Raw genomic sequence first — 21527 nt, 5'->3', positions numbered from 1 at the left:
GAGTGTTGCTTGTGCTTTGGGAAATAAGCAGTAACCTAATTCTGCCCTGGCTGCTTCCACACTTGTGACAGCAGGGTACCCAAACATCTCATTGGAAACAGTTGAAGTGGAAAGACTGGGAATGGGGAATGGGTGTATTTTTGATAGGTTAAAGCACTGTCTGCTCACAGGAGATAGAATTTCTCTCAATTAGAAATACTTACAGTAAGTAGATACCCAAATCATCGTGATTCTGTGCCTCTATTATACTAAAATTATGATACAGAATGAAAAGCTAATGTGCTGTGAAAGAGTTTGCTGAAGATAAAAATAGCTGAGATGTTGATATAACTGCAACTATAAAATATGTGACTGAATTTAAAGTTCAAACAAGTCTTTGATTTTTATTCACAGTAAAATAGGTTTTATACTTCATTCTTGAGGTTTTTATGTGCTTTGACTAAAAAGCATGCTGGAGGTTTAAGGTCAGCATCCAAAGTTCAACATAGTTTTAAAAACATTCCAAGTTCAGACACTGAATCTCCCCCTAAAATATTACTGAAACTGATAACTATGAAATCCTAAAATTAGAAGAAATTTGTGTAATGGTACTTGTGTTCTTTCACTGGTGGCTTTTCAGCTCAATCCAGTCCTTAGGTTTAATGACCTTTCTTCTCTCAGGAAACAATCATGTTTGGTTCCATAACATGGATTTGATTTTTACATCCTGTTCTTTTAGCTGCCGTACTTCATGAATGAGCTAACTCTAACTGAGCTTGACATGGGGATAGCAGTGCCGAAGATCCTTCAAGCCTTCAAACCTTATGTTGATCACAGAGGTAAAATACGTGCTTCCTCTTCTGGTTTTGCCAGGTTCCTGCCTTCGTACCTGTGGAGAACAGAACTTTGATCTGTTTATCTTGTGGGTGTTTTAATCTGAGGAAGGTGCTGAGTGGTCTCTATCTCCAATAATAGTAGTGTCAGGCTTAGTATAAACATAATTCTGTAGATACGGAAGTACGATCTTGTCTTTGCACTGGAAATAGTTACTGAACTAAACTAAAATTTGCATGCAACAGAGATGGAGGCCTGTATTTGGTACTCTGTCACGGACTGCAGAGAGCAATGCACATCTCCTTAGGACAGACCTGATTCTGTACCATAGCAGGAAACAGGTTTGGCTCTCTGCAAGAGAAGTTGCCCTGTTCTGAAAACAGTGATTCAGAAAATATAATTGTAATAACTCAGAAAACAAGAATACAGTGTTGCTTTGAAAATAAACTTCAAAATACAGCATCGTTTTATGTTCTTAATGGTAAATACAGTTTTGGGGGTTTTTTTAAGCTGCTTTATGAATCGGAACCGGTTTGGGTTGTTTTTTTCTGTTCTTTCTGGCTTGCGTATGTTCACAGGAGTATATTTGAGGATACTCTTGTCACTTAAGTAGTTTCACAAAAAGACAAACTTGGGTTAACATTTTTTAGCTTCAAAAGTCTTTGTTCTACATGCTGAAGAGAGGTAGATGCCATCTTTCTTCTAAGACACGTAACCAGTGCGGTTCTTAATTTTAAGTTGTTTCTGAGTTTAAGGGTTTCTTAACTCGTTTCCTCTCATTCCATTTGCTCCTTTAGTTACCGTATTGTTACTCTGGGCTGTAGAAGTGAAAAAGGATTATTTAACTCAAGGTAGAGAAGTTTCTAATTGGTCGAAAGGGAAATATTTTCTTGGGACGTGTTATGGTGATTTTTTTGTTTCAAACTGATATTTCAACTCTTAGATGAAGATATCAAAATAATTTCTAGATGGTGCTAAAAGCAATAAACTGGTAGTGAGATGGAAGGGCTTTAATGAATTTACAATACTTGTTAAGAGCCTCTGAAGAGGCTCTAAGTTACAGGCCAGCAATGAGCCAAACTTCAGCAAGTCTCAGTAGCATATTTAGAACAATAACAACAATCATGGACAGAGCAAAGCTTGAAGAGATAACTAACTGAAAATCGTAACAGGGTCAATCTTTGCTAGCTCTCCTGTGCGCAGTGTTTCTCAGTGAGGAACAGTCTCGCGTTTCTGTGTGCAGTATATTCTCAGAGCTTGAGGGTGTTGAACACAGTGCTGTATGGTGCCATGTCCTTTCTTGCAGTGCCGCTTGGAGGAGATTGTGGTGTGGAGCTGGGTGGGTTTGAGGGGGGCTTCCGTTCACTGGGGCGGTTCATCTCTTCAAGGTCTTAGTTCTGCTCGCCATTCTTAAAGGTCAAGCAATAGTGGTTCCCCAGGAAGGAGAATTTGTGGTAGAATTCAGCTGTGTACAGTATTAGATAATGAGCCAGTTTCTGCTTAGAAGCAATTCCGGCTTTATCTTTTCTCATATTATACAGTTTGGACCTGGTTTTTTTAAGGTTTTTTTAACTGTAGTTTTGATGTAAGACTCATTTGTCTGCTGCTCTTACTACAGTGCTCTTTAACTCAGATGAACTGAGCTCAGTTCATCAGACCTTTGCAAGAATACCAGATGCGTGAAATTCAGGAGGAAATAAATAAACTTTATCACTAATATTAAAAAATGTTGTGCCACTCAAATCACTGACTAAAAGCATGAGAAGGTTGGTAAGCTGTAACCATTCCCTTGTAAAAGTGTGAACAAAACAGACTTCAGAGAATTATTAAAATTCTCTTGGACATAAATAACATGTTAACCAATGCCGCGTGTTGTATCCAAATGCTGTTTGTTTGCCCTTACCTCGAGACTTCCAACTTTTGGGGGAAAAGCCTTATCTCTGTAACACTGGGTGCTTTGCTCTCAGCTTCTTGAAAGTATATTTTCCACTGAGCTTTACAAACAAAACATGTTTGAAAAGAGCAAATTGTTCCGTTGCCATGAGGAACAAAAACTGTCTTTTAAGAGAAATAAAAATGGAATAGATGGAATAAGCTTATGTGCAATCAAGTATTTGGGGAACTAAAACATATTACTGCTTCTTGTCGCATGCTTCCTGCGTGGGACAGTGGATTCTCCGCAGTACTTAGGACATCCTCTGGTGTTCCCAGTAGCAAAGGGGATTCACCATTGGTAGAAATTTTATTTTGAGATACAGAAAACAAAGTTAAAACTTCTTAAAATTGTTACATGTATGATGTTGCCAAGTGGTTTTGTGGCTTCTTTTTGAACAAACTTATGCTTTGGGGTTCCTGTCAGAGTGTTTCCCTTTGCCTAGATTTAAACATTGTTTGAATTCCTTTCTCTGTTCTCATAACTTTAGTTGTAACCAAAGGCTGTAGTTCTAAGTCATGAGATGGGATTTAGGAGACGCCTGAACACTTGGCTTCAATTAATTGCCAACAACAGCAGTGAGAACAATTAACTCCTTCAGTTTCTTGTTCAGTTAAACTGTGACAAGCAAATGTTTATAGTAGAATTTGTAATCCTTGTAACTTCTTTCATGTTGTCAAATGGCATGTGAACTCTTAGTATCCGAGTTTTTAAGAGCTTGCAGTGACTAATTACTGAAATAACTTGTTTTGCTATTGTACTTAAAAGGACATAAATAAGGGGATGATAATCGGAAATGCTTGTTTTCATAAGGATAAATGTATTTGTTGGTAAGTTGACCTATGAATGAAGCACACATGGAAAAAAAAAATATCCTAAAAGTTCAGGCCAGTATCCAGAGTGAACACTTTTACGAATTTTTTTTAAAGTGTTTGAGACACTTTAGTGTCTCAGTCAGTCGTTTCAGGTAGCCTTCTGTGAGGCTTTAGAATGCAGTTACTAATTGTCATGCATCTTTGTTTCATCCATGTTTTTTTACCAGTGCTTGGTTATGAGGAAAATATTTTTTTATTATATGGTTTCTCTGAGTAACTATATTTGTTAACAGATAATGTTAGGGGAAAAAAAATCTTGTTTAGGTTAATATAGTCCTATTTGGGTGACAGCATATGCTGTATTATTTACTGTACTTCTGTCAAGGCTAGGGAATCGGATAACTCTGAATAAATTGTACTGTCTGCCCAGTTCTTCCCCCCTCGCCTCCCTCCTCTACCTCGCTTTTTCCCTCCGGAAAATGCATAGAACGTTTTCTGTCCAGAAGGAATTTTCCCTCTCAAGTAATGGCATCCTTTGCTTAATTTGATCTACTGTTAAAACAACATTGACGTTTGAAGCGTGCTGACTCATTGGTTATCCAAAAGGTCTGTTTAGCTGTTTTCTTGTTTCTGACAGCCTTACTGCTGCTTCATTACTGTAAAGAGGAAAAATCTGTGTAAGCTTGTGTTTGAGTTCTTGTGGTTTTGTTTTAGAACAGCAGTAGAAAAAACTATGATGAAAAAAAGAACAATATGGGTTAGTAAAGAAGCAGCTTGCCTTCAGTACTGCTTCCGACATGTCATCTCATGGTGTGTCAGTGTCCTGGTCTTTGGGAGCTGTGTGTGTTCCTGTTAATCTAAATGGGTGGCACTGGGGACAGTGCCATTCTTCTGATACATTTTTTGCAGAAAAGCAAAACCGTTGTTCTTTAACTGAAAAAGTTTGTCTTTTTTAGATCAATCAAACCCAAAGAGTAGTTACCATTAATTGCTTCCGAATAAGTAAATAGAAGTAGACTGCATTAGTGGTTGATGTGACAGATACTGGTAGGGCATATTGTGTGCAGCTGCAATGCCTGGAAAAGGAAGGTGCATAGTCTGTGCTTAGTAGCATCTGATTTCTAATCTCTGGATCACAAATACCCTACAGCTTTTTTTAATCGGTGGGACTGCAGGGTGTCACTCAAGAGGGAGGACCTAATCTTGCAATTATTCCCAAGGCAATTCTTTTGGTGGTTGCAATAAGCAAATAGTCTGCCCAGACAATAGGATTTAACTCAATACCGCACATCTAGAATTGTTCTAAGTAATGACCCTCTTTGCTGTGAGTCAGAAGAAGAATGTCTATAGCTGAGTTACTGAGAAAACCTGTTCATACCTCTCTGATACACCATTGTTGAAAGAAAAAGAGGCTGCAGGTTGTGATGTGTGACATGCAATATTGCTCTGGGATTTCAAGTTTTGCTTCATTTCGACAGTGTACGTAATATAGAGGAGTGTCCCTGTTACTGTTTGGCTTGGAGCAGTACTGTAAATAGTTTTGAAATGAATCCCTGACTCTATTCTGTTTTCTTTATCTTGATTCAGATCTCTTGAGCACTTCAGGTGTGCATAAATCACACTCTTTTTTTTTTTTTTTTAGATCATTAGCTGTACTCACTGATCTGTCTTTCAGCGTGGCTTTGATTAATATCTGAACATTCAGCTTTGTTCCATGAGCTTAATGTGAACAGAAAACTTGCTTTGATAAGCTTTTAATTATTTGTGAATTAATGGCGTAATCGGTTGGTGAAAAAGTATGATGTATACACTTTTTTTAAATGAGTTTTGGCTTAACATTAAAATAAAGTGGTTGTGACTGTTCTTAAAGTGACACTTTTTGTTGTTAATTATAGGGCTTTGGATTGATTTGGAAATGTCCTACAATGGATCTTTTCTAATGACCCTAGAGACCAAGATGAATTTGACCAAACTTGGTAAAGAGCCGCTTGGTGAAGCGCTTAAAGTTGGAGAGATCGGCAAAGAAGGGTAAGGTGTTACAGTGGTAGGATCAAATGAGAGCTTTCATAGTGACAAAGTGACATTTTCCTTGCGTATATGCAGCTCTGGCTCTGCAAAAGATTGAAAGGAGTTGGGGAGGGTCACATACGTGCGAGTGTAGAACTTGGCCTGTTGTGCAGCTTTAATGTTTGATTACACCATTAATAATTGTCTGAATAAAAAGCTTTTGGAGAACAATCTTTTAAAGATGTGTATATTTTAGTAGGATTTTAAAATATCCTGTGACTAAAAATTAGTTTTGTCTTAGGCTTGATTTGGGGTCTTAGATTTAGAAAGCCAGTAAGACTTGAATATTGGAGATACACACGTGCAGATATGGAGTTAAAAACATGTAACACACTACTACAGGGTGGTACAGCTACAGCTGTAAACCATGTAATAACAAACAACTGTGGAATTTAATGGGCTGTAATTGTTGTGTAAAGACTTCTCAATAGCTTTATCACATCATGGGAATAATCACACCCCTGCCTTAGTCTCCAGTTTTCCTCATATCCCACCTCTGTTTACCTGCTATGTCTAAGTGAAATGCCTTATTGATGAACTAGTTGGAGCACACGCAGACTGTAACTTACCTAACTTGCATTTGTGCTTTCCCTCTCATATTTATGATGTTGCTTGAATTTCCTCAGTCTGTCTGTTTGCGTTCACCTGGTGAGTGGCACCTGTCAAATATTCATCCTGTCACTGTGGAGTGTTGATTCTCTTTGTGCCGTGTTCTCTTTGTACTTCAGGAATCTGCAGCTGCTGAGCAGTAGGTGATCGCTGACTTAGTGTACAACCACTGCCAACAAATCAGGAAAATATTCTCTAAATCTGGCCATTTGTTTAGATATGAATAAAATGTTGTGGTCTTTCAGAATTAAGATACTAGATGCTTTGTGTACTCATGTCGTAGCTCTGAGCATTTATTCTGAGATATATTGAAGTAATACTTACAGCAGCACTATGTTACAGTGCAGTCATGACAAGACAATAAATGTGAAAAAACTAATGGCTGAATGATCTCATACACTGGTAGAGATTCAGAGGATTTAAAATCGACCTAGATTCTCATTGTCACTGCTTGAAATAAATATTTCTGAATTTACATCAGTGTTACTGGTAGGTGTGATTATTTTTTTTAAATCCCTTTAATCTTGTCCACCCAAACAATGGGAGATAGAGAAGGCAATGTCTATACAAATCAAATTCTTGCTTTCCTTCCCCATCCCTTCAGGGTTTTCTTTGTGTATTTTTATATCTGTGCAAGAATGGCCTCAGAAATAATTAGTTAACGCATTGATTTCATATTTAAAAATCAGCTTGATTCTAGCTGAGCAATAGGCCCCCGGGAACGCAAATGTAAATGTCTGTAACTAAGCAACCAATTACTTGAAGGTATAAGCATTAACTGTGTTGCTCCCCGCACATGGCTGTGGTGTTTTAAATGCTCAGGGCCAGGTACCGTGACAGCTTTACATGAAGAGCAGTCTGATGTAGGCCAGTCTGAATGAGGGGTGGTTTTGGTTGCTTGGTTGTTTTTTTTTTTCCCCTTAAATACAATTGGATATTGTAAACAAACAAACAAATCAAAGACTCCGAGTAGTGTAGAACAGTTTGATTCTCATCTACGCTTTCCATGGTTGTTAGTTAACTTTACTGGGTTTTTTAATTATCAGTTGACAATTGCTGTGACAAATCAAAGTATTCTGCACGTGCTTGCATCCACAGTCCTGTTGTCTGTAAGTGATGTGTGTTGGTTGCTTACGCTCGTTTCTGTCCCTTAAGAGCCTAGAACAAACCGCCTCTTGAGATGCAGTAACCACAAACTCATGTCAGAAAGATCTGCTCATCCAGAAAAGGAGGGGGGGAACAGCACTGAGTTTTAACTGTTCTGGGATATTGTCAGTGTAAAGCGAGACAAATGGTTCAATGTTCCAGTCTGTTCTGTCATTGCTGCTGCGTTACTGTTTGAAATAGAAGTGAAGTCTGCTGTCACACATTTGATAATGCTGTCCGACACGCACTCTCAGGAGAATGCAGCTCTCAAAAAGGGTGGAAAACTATTTAATTGCCCGTTTTATAAAATTAATACAGTAGCAGGTTCTACGATACCGGAGATTAGGCAAATGCAGGTAGGCTAACCCAAAGCTATTGCAGTTTCTTACCCCATCGGTCCTTTCTGCTATGTTGTACCGTGTAAGAACAAACTGACAAATGGCAATTCATAAAATATTGTGCAATGTGCGCAGGAGCAATACTGTAGCTCCAAAGTGTTTTTCTGCCAGTGTTTGTGTCATATAAATGGTCCATTGTATGCAGAGATCCCCTGAAATCTCACTCAAGCTTGTTTATTGTCGCTTTGTTTAAAGTGAGGAAATCTTGTGGTCTTAGCCAGTCGGTGGGTGCTCGTGGAGGCGCTTCAGAGGGCCCCGTTACCCAGGCAAAAAAACCACCTTCTTGTAAGAAGGCGACACCTTTGAGAGCCTTGAAAATGCACGGGGCACGCTTTGAACTGGGTGGTATGACACACAGAAGAAAGTGAAGTGAGGTCACACCCAGGTAGAAAACGTGTAGTTTGAATCTGACCTAAAAACACGAACTTCTCACTGAGAAACAGCCCCGGCATTGCTATTTGGGCCAGTGACATGAACCAACCACCCGCCAAGTCCTCGGGGAGGTGGTTCACTTTGGTGTGCTGTTTCACTCTTCTGCAGGTACAAAACGCATCTCCGGGTAAGAAGAGGTTTACGATTCTGATTCCGTAGCCTGGGCAGCAAATTCTTCAGCGTAGCGAGGTGATGGGATTACTGCTCCGGTTCCTAAACAGGCAGTTAGGAGGGAGCGTTGAGCACTGCGAGCTGTACTTGAACTGTCCTTGTACGTTAGGACTCCGTGCAGCAACTAAGAGCTGGTTCTGTGTACAGAACAGCGGACCCGTAGCCTCAGCCCATGCCCTGTGTGAGGTTATTAAATGCTTCAAATAAATTTCCAAGAGTACACATACACAAAAAAAGAAAGAAAGCACAGCTATAAACTGTATTCTGAACAAACTGTAGAATAGTATAGTCCTGGGTATAGTCCCTAGGGCTAAAACCATGTGCTAAGACCAAGCAGCTTGTGTTGTGTAACTACTTCAAGCTCTTGCATTCGGTAGAGATCTGTTAATACTGAAGTGTATTCACTGTATCCTTCCCTAATTTTAATCCGTTGTAAAGATTTGGTGTTTTTTCTGTGATTGCGTACATAAATTCTTCCGTAGTTGAAGTCTAGGAATTAGTTACTGCTGTGTGATATTCTGTATCCTAAAAGCAGCACTTGTTTGATTTTATTACTTCACTTTTTTTCACCCATCTGCCCATGACATTCTTTGCGTGTTCCATCTTGGACTCTCTTCAGAAAAAAACAAAACTTGTAATCCTGTAAACATCGTTCACTGTGAGGAGCTTAAAAATTCACAAGCTCAAAGGTCAATTTCTCTGCAAATATAGTAGGGAAAGGAATATTTCTAGCAAAGATACTAAAGGGAGATCGTAGCCTAAATTTGTATGGGACAGAAGTGTCTTTGCAAAACATCTAAGAAACATTACTTCCAGGGTTATGTTAGACTTTGGTTAATAAAACCACGTTTTTTCTACATGAATGTGGTGGGTGATGGCACACACTGTGGCTACAGCAAGGTGAATTGCTAGTTTGAGACAACTCGCTCTGCTGGTGTGAGCGTTGTGCGTTCCCTTTTGGAGGCAGGTGGCAAAGATCTGATTCTCTTGTGCTTTGCACATGTACCACTGCCGGAGGTACGTCTACACGGCAAAAATTGCGTGTGTGCAAGTAAATAAAATGGAATTTACTGACTTGGGTTAAAAATGCTGTGATGATAAGGTAGATGTGTCAGCACCTCAGTTAACATCTCTGAGGGATTCTGGGATTCAGTTGGTAGACGATGTCATTTTAAGTTGGAGTCCTGTGTTTGCTTTTAGTGCAAGACAGACTTGCATGTTCTCACCTTTACATTTAAAAGCATGTCTTCATCAGAGTTTTAAAAACAAACAAAAAAACCCTGTCCAGCCCATGTACTGCTCAACTTTCATGGAAAGCTACAAGCAACAGCAGAGATGCTTTCAAATGTATTTCAAATTATCTCCGCATTTGATTTGAATATGTAGAATAGCCATTTCCCTGCCATCTTCTTTTATGCAGGATTACATTCCCCTGGAGAAAACAAATTTTCTGTTTGGAAGCTAGTTCTGACAGACGGGCTTCAGTGGTTTTGTTTTGTTTTTGTTTTTTTTTCTTTTAGATAGAGTTTATGACAAAGAGGAGGGGACATTTCAGAGTCTCCAACAAAATACATGTGAAGTCAGCCAAAGCTGTACACGATGAATAGCCATTTAAGAATATTACATTTGACCTGGAAATTGCATTGTTTCAGTTTCAGGCCAAGGGCGTATTGTCTTGCAGACAGTGATGAGGAATCCTCCAGCGCTGGGTCTTCAGAAGAGGATGATGCTCCTGAATTGGCAGGAGAGAAGCAGGTGACGCCAGGAGCAGAAGGGTGAGCTGCCCGCAGAGCGCGCGGTACTCCTTCCCTCCCCTCCGTGTCCAGGCTTAGCGTAACTGCTGTCTCAGTCCAGTCCTGCGGTGCTCCTTGTCACACAGGATGTCAGAGTGGGAGCGTGTCCCAGCCATTAGGCAAACACAACTCACCCGTTTCTAGAGCAAAGAGCAGCAATCAAGAACGTTCCGCAGATTGAAAGGAGGCCGCTCTGCTGAGCGTTTTCCCATGCTGGGAGCAGCGTTCACCACACAGCAGTCCTGCGGAGTGACCTGCACAGCGCTCTGTTTGACACCTCCTAATTCCTTCGCTGTTAGATTAGAGAGAGCCAAGTCTTCGGGCAGAGAACCTATGGGGACCTTCCTCAGCATGTTTTGCCTGGTAGCAGAGCCAAGAACAGGATTTTGTGTATGAAGTAGAAATACTTTGTTTGTATAAAGTATTATACCCGTACTGATCCTGCTGATCCCTTATTTCCAGTATGTTCTATTCTTTAAGAAAACAACTGTTATTCAAGCCTAGCTTTCTTTCTCTGGGTTGTGTGGTTTGTTTTCTTCTGTTTTTCTTCCTTTTTTTTTTTTTTTTTCCTTCTTCCCTGAAGGGCTTTGAGTGTCTGGGCTGTGCAATACTGCCCTCTGATGCTGTGCAATAATTTTAAAGAAAATTTCCTAGCGTCAGTTTTGCCACGTCATTCCTTGTTTTGGCTGCTGTTCTGATTTTTATATTTTTTTTTTTGCTTTTTTCATCTGATTGAAATGATGCCGTGCAATGAGAAATCTGTAGTAACGCTGAAATGTCTCAGACAATCACAATGTCTCCTATGTCTGAACACCTCTGTGATTTTACAGAGAATGCACCAAAAGGCTCCATGATATATTCAAAATGTTCAAGGGAGTTTCCTTGGAGTTTTACTCCTAAAACCTCTTGAAAACTATGTGATGAATTGTCAGAATTATTTCAATAGATTCATTTCATATATTTAAAAAATACATAGATCATATAAAGAACTCTTAAGAACAAAGAGGGAGAATGAAGAATTTTTAAGTAAAATACCAAAAGAATTTCCTTACACCTTTCAAAAATCTGCATTACTATCACTATAGAATCTGATGAGAGAGTAACTACTTTATCTGGGAGAAGTTACAGCTAGTATAAAATCCAAAAGTTTAAATTAATGCACCCCTTTTATATCAGCTGAGGAGTTTCTTGTCTTAGCTCATTCTAAAGAGAAAGTTCTGTAAAAGGCTGGATAAACATCAATTTTTTGCAGGATAGGAAAATGTTGTTTCCTTAGCAAGGCTGTCTCTGCTACGTAACGTCAAGAGTCGCAATTTAGTACGTATGTGTAGAGTGTGAAAATGCACACTCCAAGAACAGCATGTTTGATATTTCAGAAATGGGATGGGTATGCAAAAAGACATATTCAGTCTTTTTCCACTCATATCTTTAAAGCATCTTTTCTAAAAGTTAGGATGCCGTCTGACACTATTGCCGGGAAAAGTGACCTCTTTTTGCAGGAATGCTTAACCATTTTTGGAATATCATTCTACCCACTGCCAAAATCCCTTCCTCTTCTTTTTCACCACCTTTATACTCATTGTAAATGCGGCAGTACCTTAAATGAAAACCTTTTTGTTCAACACACTGTTAAGTAGATGAGACGTGGCAATTGGGTATTCTATGCTGATACGTGCGTATGTCTTGGTGCATCTGTGTCTTTTCGGTTTTGTTAGAATGGCAATAGACAGGTTGTCTCTTCTCATGCCAGCTTGCTGGCATAAATGACGCAAGTATATTCACAATTAAAAAAAATGTAGCATTTCCAATGCCGTCTGGGAAGGAGGAGTGTTCAGACTGGACAGAATTTCTGCCAGACGCTCATGTGCAGGCACTGGGAGGTGCTACTTGGACATGTGCATATGTATCTGCTTAGAATTTTTATATTAAAACCTAATGATTTAATGGGAAATCCATGGGTGTCTTAGCAACCAATAGGTTTAAGAAAACTGTCTTGGTGTACTCTTTTTCTATGCTCTATCTAAAGGTATGTTGGAGGACATCGGACGAGTAAGATCATGAGAATTGTGGATAAAATTACTAAGTCAAAATACTTTCAGAAAGCCACAGAGACTGAGTTTATTAAGAAGAAAATCGAAGAGGTCTCCAATACTCCATTGCTGCTAACAGTTGAAGTACAAGAGTGCAGAGGAACACTAGTAATCAACATTCCACCTCCACCTACCGACAGGATATGGTAAGAGCAATTTACTGCAGAAGTGGGCCATGTTTCAGATGTGCGCTAGCTACCTAGAGGGATTGCAGCTAAGAAAAAAGGTAAAAGTGTAGCTGAAATGGGTTCTGGAAGAGGTGCGATACAAACTAGTTGTAAACGAGGTAGGAACGGCTATGAAGAGAACATTGACAGTTAACACATCTAAGTATGTGCTTCGTTGGAGAGTTTGTAATAAAACCGGTTGTGTGTCCTCTCCTAAGGTATGGCTTTCGAAGACCTCCCTACCTGGAGTTAAAAGCTCGGCCAAAACTGGGTGAGAGAGAAGTGACTCTGGTTCATGTAACTGACTGGATAGAGAGGAAACTAGAACAAGAGTTTCAGGTATGTTTCCTTTACATTTTCATTTCATTAATGGTAGTTTTGGTCTACTAGAGGGGTGGGGTTTTAAATTCTCCTGTTTCATTCAAGGCTAATCGGTATATCCTCCGCTGCTCCTGTTCAATGAATGTCTTGATGTCTCAAGACCATGTGTACATGTGGACAGAAATCTGTTTTAGCACTTGTCAGAATGATTTCAGAGCCAAAAATGCCATTTCTTTGAAATAGGTACCATGTCAGAATTTGTAGTACTTAAATAAAAACATGATCCCAGGTGTTCTTCAACGATAGAGAGCCAAACTGTTGTCTGGAATTAAAAGCAGATGCGGCAGTAAAGTGTCGTGTTACTACTTCCTTTAAAATAAATAATTTTTAAAAATCATATTGACCTTAGTGGAAAACAGGGTAAAAAACCTCCAAATTTACAAATACTTGTGGGATAGGAAAACAGTTTACTGACCAGGTTCATTCCAGACCCCAACCTGTACAATCACCCAGGAATCAAACCCGCTTATTTCTTTAAAAATACAGTTTGAAGGTATATGGGTAAGAGCAAGAAAGCGGCAGAGTTAAGAAACGTTGGTATGTTTCTTATAGTGCTATTTCAGTTTAACGGGAACTGCGGAGATCGTCGTATTTCTGAGCTTCATCCTTGGCTGCAACACAACGAAATGGCTTGAGCTGATGGACAGTGTAGGGCTTCAGTACAGACACTGACTCAATGCTGAACTCAAGAACCTTTTATGTGGAAATTTGTTGCATTTTTTTAACTAAACAAATCAGAAAAATAAGGTTTCAAATGGCATATGAAATGTAACTTGATTTAATCGCATCTTTTTCACAGAAAATCTTTGTCATGCCAAACATGGATGATGTTTATATTCCTTTAATGCACTCAGCCATGGATCCCCGCTCCTCTTCATGCCCTCCTCAAGATCTGATGATGGAGACCCCTGATCAGCCATGACACGTGAAGACTCTGGCAGTTTACAGTATTATAGAAGTTATTCTCATGGTTTTATAAACTGTGCTGTAGTTCTCATCCTTAACTTGTGCCACTTTTCCCCCCCAGGACTGCCTATAACCATACCTTTGTGCTCACTTGCCTGGTTATTGTTCCTGTGTGCTTCAGCTACATGAGGTTTCATTCCATTAAGCAGTTGATTTATTTTTGTACTGGCTGCCATCAGGATTTTAACTCGGAGGCTAAGGTGCCCTGTTCTTTGGGGGAGGGGGGAGGAACTTAACTGTAATAGATCAAGGACCTTGTCGACACACCTTTTGTTCAGCTTATATTTTCATGCTATTTTAATGTGCATTAAAGCATTGAAAGGTTGTTTGGCAGCAAAGGAACTGCGTGCCAAATGGAAAAAATCCTAAATAAGGAATGAATTTCTAAAACTGGAAGAATATTTTTCTTTCTCAGGCAGTTGGAGGTGTAGAATGAACTGTTTTATGTTCTTTCACTTCTGCAGTCAATAGCTTGTGTCAAGCAATCGAAATATGAAATGCTTTCAGGATAAAAGAATGTAAATTGGATGTATAGGTAATATTGTGATTCAATGTGGTATATACATATTACTTTTTTCACACAGAACTTGTGCTTTTCTTGGGAAGCAAGTAGCCATAAAACACACACAACTATCAGTGAAAGTAGGACTGTCAGATTTTTGTAAATGAGGAGAAAAAAGTTGGTAAAGCCATGAGACCAAACCATAGCAAGCCGCCTTATAGTGAGGTACAATCACCTTGGTTCATGATTAATTATGAATGTTTATAAAGACATGAGCACACACGTAAAATGTCAGTACTGCACATGACCAGAAGTACTTGGTTACCCTTCTGTGTGTAGAGCCTCTCGCCGCAGTGACACACACACCCAGTTTTTTCTCATAGGAGAGTTTGTTGCTGTGATTGTTTTCCATTGCACTGTGTTTACACGCGAAGCATGGGACCGAACTCTCACGTTACGGCCTTGCAACTCCAGGCATCAAATCGCTTGATGTTTGTGAGAACAGCTGTGGCTGAAAGATTTGGACCCCCGTGCAGTGGTTTCTTGGACTTTGTGGAATAGGAATTCAAGCATTACAGTTACTCAAGCTGATCGCGATGTAATTGAAGACTGTTTCTGCTAATTAATGGCCAAAACTTAGGGGGGGGGAGGGGGAACTGCCTTTTATTTCTATCTGGTATGATGATTTGAGACTCAATGTACGCAGTAAATTCAATATTTGAACACTACATATCCACTGTTTAACACACGTAATATTTTTCTGATACCTGGGTGTTGCCAACTGTTCATGGATGTCAGAAAACCTTTTAGTTTACAAAGAAGGTGAGTTTTGGCTCTCCTTTTATAACATGATTTGCTTTTTTTTTTTTAGAAGTAATTTTTTAAGAACTTTTTTGTACTTTGTGTTGTCACATTTGATGTAAATCAAAATTTCCACATGTAACTTGATGATTTACCATCTCTAAATGAAGCTATTATATTGAAGGTTTTTTAAACAGCACCTTGCCTGAAACATAAAAGAAAACTAGCATTTAATATATTTAAAATTAATTCTATATTTGAACACTTATTTTGGTTACCTTTAATTGAGATATTAGTAGGTTATATTTGTTACCTGAACTCCTCCTTGACCATTCCAGGCTGTGTATATTCTGGGGTTTGCTCTGACTACATAGGCATTATTTGCCTTTCATGAAGTCTGCATGTCTTGTACGCAGGTCTTTTATATGATTTAATTTCTATGTGCAATAACTAAAGTCAAAGGACTAGATGCACTAATGTGTAAACAGATTTAGACTTATTACACAAGATTGTCATATTGCACTTCATAAACTGTGGGTAACTACAATCTGCTTGCTTTGTTTTATTAAATAAATTTATCCCATGTCAAAAAATTACTCAGTTAAGATTTATTTCTACATTGTGCTTAGCCACTATCTTCAGCAAGTTGTTTCAAAAACTTCATTAGAAAGGCAACTTGCTAAGATGACATAGTGTGCTTTTTTTATATATACCCAAGTTGTACTTAGTGGTTATGGCATATGATGATTTTAGGGTTAACAAATACTGAGACTGCTCTAGCTCTAACAGGCAAAAGCTCAAATTCAAAAGTTTTACTGTAGTAGAGAGAAACTAAATTTCATTGCAGCAGTTAGTATTCACATGTATTTTAAAATGTGATTTAAAAATGTATTTTTTCATTTTACACCTGTGAAAACGTTGAAACGACTACCAGGAATTACAGAACAGAGGTGTCCTCTATAGTAGGATTGCTGGTGAAAGCCCCTCTGAGCTTAAACATCTTTTACTGTCTTCCTAGACTTGACAGCTACTCCTGTACGTCCCGTCCCGGCACCAGCATGGGTACAGATGTACCTTCCCCAAATACAGGAAACACCGTGCGTGACTCCAGCCCCTCTGCCCGCAGGACGGCATGAGATGGGAGTGGTGGAGGCCAAGCAGCTGCAGCTTAGATCACTGGGGTCAAATTCACATTTTGCTTCACATTCTCTTTACAGTGAGCATAAAGGATGACCAACACTGCTCTCCGGAGCACGAATGCATTTCTCCTGCTGAACAGCCAGCTCCCCTTCACCCGGGTGCTTTACTCCTGCAACACCTGGGCAGTAATTCCAGCACTTCTGCTACTTATGAGTTTTAAGTCCCCTGAACCACTTGAGGAACACTAGACGCAATGCTCTAAGCTGGCTTTAAGTCCTGCTGAGCCAAACAATAGAGCAGGAGTAACCTGGACACCCTTTCACGCTGGTTTTACCCTCTCCCATCGCACCACGCCAAGCAGCAGAGCCGCAGGCTCCCACTGCTGTGCAGGGGCGCGCACGGCAGCGCACGGCAGCACCCCCCGGCGCTCTCCTCGTCCAGGCCCCCGCCACAGCAGGTGCTGCCTCCCCGTCAGGCCGCGGCGCCATTTTGTGCGGCGGCGGGCTCGCCCAGACGAGCTGTCACTTGCTTTTAAAAGCGCCACCCGGGTCGGGCCGGGCAGCACCAGTTATGAACAAGCGCTTCGCTCTAGCACTACAGCTTGGCCGGCGGCGCCGCGGGCAGGGCACTCCGCCGGGTCAAAGGCAGTGCGGGCAACAGGCGGACGCGCGTAAGAACCAGCCGGAGACGTTCGCGGGGTGCACAGAGCTTTATTTGCCAGGCCGCTCCCCGCCGGTCACCACACGGGCCGCGCAAGACACGGACGGAAGAGGGTAGCAGGCCTGCTTCATGCACGTCCTCACGCTCACGCGTGAAGAGATACCGGCCCAGCCCTGCCCCCCCCAACGCTCACCTCCGCCCGCCGCGCTGACTGAAGGGCCCGACCTTTCTCTCGCTGCGCTTTATAAAGCAGCGGCACCCCGCCCCTCCTTGTCTCGTCCAATAGGATTCTACCCCGGGAGGCCACGTGCTGATCCGGGTGCGGGTGCGGCTGCGCGCGGGGGGTGGGCGGGGTTGGTGTCCGTAGCGGCTGGGGCGGGCGGCGGTGGCTGGCGGCCGCCGCTGGGGGAGGCTAGTCGGGCCGCGCCCCCCCGGCGCCTGGGGCAGCTTCGTTCGCCTTTTCAGCAAGAACAGAACTCTTCATGAGTAGCTTGCTCTAGCGCTTTGTTACCGTTAAGAAATGGGGCTTAGTATTAAAAATGTAACAGTTTAGGCCCGGCTGGGCCTCCGGGCTGCCCGCCTCAGAGGTGGTTCCTCAGCCTGAGGAGAGGTGCCGGGAGGGTGCGGGGCAGCGCTGCTCTTCCCGCCCCGGCAGGCCTCCTGCCGGCTCAGCCCCACTTGTAGCGTCGACCCTGCCGCCCGCGAGGCCATATGGAGGGATTTGGATGAAATAACTGCAGTTTGGTGGTGGCCTAGGCAGTGCTGGCACAACTGTTGCCATAGTGGTCACAAAGTCTCGCGGCAGGCAGTCTGCTTGTTCTCAAATCCAAGGCCACTGTAAAGGAACACGTCTGTTGGCACCGCAGAACTGGAATCTCGGTGTGGTTTGCAGCTCCGGGATGTTTTTATGTATTCACGCTTGTGGGTTAGATCCTAATTATGTCTCCTGCCCATATAATCAAAGGCACGCTCATTAGCAGAGGGAGCTGCCGGAGCGGATCTGTTGTGTGCCTGTTGCACACCGGGTACTCAGTGTGCTCTGCAGCTCCACTAACGATATCAGTATTTGAAAGCAAACAATATGTAGCAAGGACAAAGTGGCTTTGTTCTATAAATAGGCATCTGAAAGCTAGGCCTTTGCCAAGCCGTGTAAATTCACTCTCTTCTTTTTAAAGCTTCCTCCATTTCATTCGGTATTTTTTGTGTTTATCTGTTCAGAGGAGCTTAGACTCAGTTTATGGTTCAGAGAGGCACGGTCTTTGTTTTTGCATTTATTTAGGGCATTGCGAGGCACACCAGGGTCAACAGTGACTTTCTCAAAAACAGGAACAATGCCAAATAAATTTGGCCCAATCTGCTTGGAAAACAAAAAATCAATAGGCAAATTGTACCGGGGCAGGGCAGTGCTGGAGGAGGGAGGCTATTTGTTAAGCCTGAATTTACCCACAAGGTATTTAAAAAGAAACAACTCCAAAACTCCCAAAATAATAATAGTAAAAAAAACCCCACCACAGCAAACATAAAACCCCAACAGCAGCAGCCAGCTAGTGGTTTAAAATGTCGAGGGCTCTTGGCCGAGCCCCTCCACGGGCTGCAGTTTCGTCGGGGCTGAGCACAAACGCGGAGGCTCCGGTAGCAGGACGAAGCCGCGGGGCCTCTGTGCCGGACGCCTCCCCGCTCCCGGGCCGCGGCCCCGCAGCCCCCGGGCAGGAGGTGTCCCGGGCGGCCCGGCGGCCGAGGGCGGTCCGGTCAGCGCTTCGTGAACCGGCGGCTGAAGGCGGCCCGGTCAGCCCTTCCCGCCCCGGTGAACCGGCGGCCGAGGCGGCCCAGTCAGCAATTGCAGCCCCGGTGGCCGGGGACGATCCAGCCAGCCCTTCCCGCCACGGCAGCCGAAGGCGGCTCAGTCAGCGCCGCCCGGCCCGGTGAACCGGCGGCCGGGTCGGCCCAGTCAGCACTTCGTGAGTCGTCGGCCAAAGGCGGCCCAGTCAGCGCTTGCGGCCCCGGCGAACCGGAGGCCGGGGCGGTCCAGCCAGCGCCTCCCGCCCTCATCGGCGGCGGCTCCGCCCCACCGGGCGGGGATCAGCGGGCACGCTGCGGCCGGCAGCCAGCGCCACGCGTGGGGAGGGGGTGAGCCGGCCGGGCCCCCCGCGGGTGGCAGCCATGGAGTCGCACCGCCGCTGCCTTCTCCTCCTCAGCCTGGGCGCGTTGCTGCTGTCGCCGAGGCCCGGGGTAAGCTGAGCCGGCCCGCTGGGCCTAGGGGGGCGGTGGGAAGGGCAGGGACAGCGGCGGGGAGGGTGGGCATGGGGCGGCCGAGCCGGTGAGGGACGGGGGAGGCCTCGCTCGGGGCAGGCCGGGCGTTCGTGGGTCCGTGGCCGTCCCCCCCCGGCAAGAGCGCCCCGGTGGGCTCCTACCAGGGCTTTTTACAAAAGTTTGCCTTATGTCTGTCTGCGTGCGCACAGGGGTGAGGGGCTGCAGTGTACCAGCCTGACCCGGCTCATCAAGCTGTGTACCCACTTCTGTGCCGTATGGTTTTGCACCTAACACCGTGCCAGAACATGTATCATCTATAATAATCCTTGAAATATAAAACCGCAGTTGATTTCCTATAAAGTAATCGATGGAAGTAGGACAAAGAAACTTTTGGGAGCTGAAACTGTGTAGGTGGATAGAGGAACTAGTGAGACATGCTGGATCTTTGCTGTCTCCCTTCATAACCTCATAACTTAAGGGGGCCTTGTTTTCCTTCTGGAAAAAAAACCACATTGTATATATGTTGATATCAAAATACAAACAATTAGCTACATGCCCTGTATATACTATCTGACAGCATTTTGATCATTCTGTCTGCAGAGCAAAGATAGCAACATGTGCTAGATGTACATATGGCTGGTAGGTATCCAAAAAAGACGACAATTCTAAATTCAAAGGTGAAAAACAAAGTGCGCAAGTCACCGCCCTACAAAACCTCTTAAGAAATAACCAGGTTGGTTACAAGGTAGTACACAGAGCAATAAAAGCGCAGGGAATAGTGAAACTGGTGCAAAGCAGATGGAATGCAGAGCAGATTATTTGTATGGAGGTAATAATTTTCAACAGTGTACTTTAAAATGGGTGCAGTCTGCTGTGCGTGTACTGAGATGGAAAACTAAGTCTTCAAAAATTCACTTATGAAAGGTGCTCTTCTTTGTAAATTCTCAGGGTCAGGAGACGATGAAAAAGCCAGCTGATATTTACTCTTTCCATTATCCTGAAGTGTAGCAGAGGAAAGTTTTAGGTTATGTTCTTTGATGGATTGTTCATTGTTACCTGAAAGTGCTGGTGTAATATGTGGGGTTATAGTTCAGGTTAAGCAAAGCTGAAGGCTTTGTTTTTCACCTGGAATATGATAGCTCCACTCCCCTTCTGTAAAAGTAAACACATTTAGTAGTGAAGCTGTGTAACATACCTAGTGTTCTTACTTCATTAGGAAACCGGAAAAAATTAAATGCAGAGTGCCAAAAAAAATGACTTTCAAGTCTTCATTGTAGAGTGCTAATGACTTGGTCTTAGTCTGACTATAAGGTTGGATTGAGATCTCTTCAGGGTCCTGACACGTTTGTGGTTCATATTTTGCAAGGAAAACACTGATTTGCAACTCGTGAAGTTTTAAAAATAGTACTCGATGAGAATACAAAGAAGTATTTTTAAAGACTAAAAGTACTTTTCAAATCAACAGATTATTAACAAGCTGTGTATAATTTTACTTACATAGTCACAAAAACCTAGACTTGGGCCCTGGTAGAATTCAGCCCCTTTTTTCTCTAGATTTCTCTCTCCTCTTGGTCTCCCTGACCTGCCGTCTTACCTCAGATCAGTATCTGATCTCAGGTTCTCAGTTTCCCTGTTTCTTTTCTTGGCTCTTACCGTAGTCCTTTTGCTCTGCCAGCGGTAGTGCTTACCATGACTTCCAAGTTGAAATCTATTCCATCCTTCAGTGCCTTTTCAGAACTAGTTTTAATTTCTGTGAAGTTAGTCCCAGTCATCTCGGCTGTGATTAACCCATTTAACTGGGAAGGCTTATTTAGAATTATTAATTCACTTGAGTAATAAATTCCCATGAAAAAGACTGGCATACAATTGAGGTAACATGAAAAACATGAGATTGTGTAAAGATTTTGCAGATTGTGTTTTCTGTAGATTTCTTTTAAGACTACTGGTGATGATCTGCTGCTCTGGATTTTCTTTGATAAATGTGCTTTTGTTACTTTATATCCCAACTTGAATATTGTTTTCCTGCAATTTATATTATATGTTCATACAAGGCCTTCCTTTCCTGTCTTTTCTTTGTGAGATGAAATGTTGTTTCTTATTATTTAGGTGACACGGCATATAGCTCTTGGAATTGCCCTAGTGATGTATCAGAACACGTTATAAAAGGGTGACATCTCGGATACAGCAGTGAGAAATGCAGCAGAGCTGTCTATAAATAAGCAGTCACCGTAAATATTATACAGTACTGATTTACAGCTCTGTAGTTTTTGTGAGCTGTGGACATTCCAAACTGTGCCTGTTTCTCTCTTAACGTGGAGTCAGTGCAAGTCAAAAATAACAACCTCTCTGGGATTAAACTGGCATTTAGAGCACGGGTCTGTTCCCTCCCGCAG

At 42.4% G+C, this 21527-nt stretch overlaps 2 protein-coding genes and 1 non-coding gene across 5 annotated transcripts in view; 2 read left to right on the top strand and 1 right to left on the bottom strand.

The window, feature by feature from the left end:
* TEX2 (testis expressed 2) overlaps positions 1-15677 on the top strand; it is a 56321-nt gene extending 40644 nt beyond the window's left edge. For all 3 annotated transcript variants that reach the window (XM_063352018.1, XM_063352020.1, XM_063352019.1), the window contains exons 7-12: positions 719-818; positions 5457-5589; positions 10037-10159; positions 12204-12413; positions 12653-12773; positions 13615-15677. In XM_063352018.1, the coding sequence (XP_063208088.1) occupies positions 719-818; positions 5457-5589; positions 10037-10159; positions 12204-12413; positions 12653-12773; positions 13615-13737 (810 nt within the window). In that variant the 3' untranslated portion in view covers positions 13738-15677. The remainder of the gene's footprint in view (positions 1-718; positions 819-5456; positions 5590-10036; positions 10160-12203; positions 12414-12652; positions 12774-13614) is intronic.
* Positions 15678-16740: 1063 nt separating this feature from the next.
* LOC134523576 (small nucleolar RNA SNORA50) lies at positions 16741-16877 on the bottom strand. Its single transcript, XR_010073353.1, has one exon. It is a non-coding gene; the product is annotated as a small nucleolar RNA SNORA50 (small nucleolar RNA).
* A 2051-nt stretch (positions 16878-18928) lies between these two features.
* ERN1 (endoplasmic reticulum to nucleus signaling 1) overlaps positions 18929-21527 on the top strand; it is a 37857-nt gene continuing 35258 nt past the window's right edge. The window contains exon 1 of the mRNA XM_063351719.1: positions 18929-19113. Within this exon, the coding sequence (XP_063207789.1) occupies positions 19045-19113 (69 nt within the window). The 5' untranslated portion in view covers positions 18929-19044. The remainder of the gene's footprint in view (positions 19114-21527) is intronic.

Source organism: Chroicocephalus ridibundus, chromosome 14 (genome assembly GCF_963924245.1).
Source record: "Chroicocephalus ridibundus chromosome 14, bChrRid1.1, whole genome shotgun sequence".
Classification (NCBI taxonomy): Eukaryota; Metazoa; Chordata; class Aves; order Charadriiformes; family Laridae; genus Chroicocephalus; species Chroicocephalus ridibundus.
The sequence above is the reverse complement of the archived record's forward strand: the minus strand, read 5'-3'. Positions and strand labels throughout refer to the sequence as shown.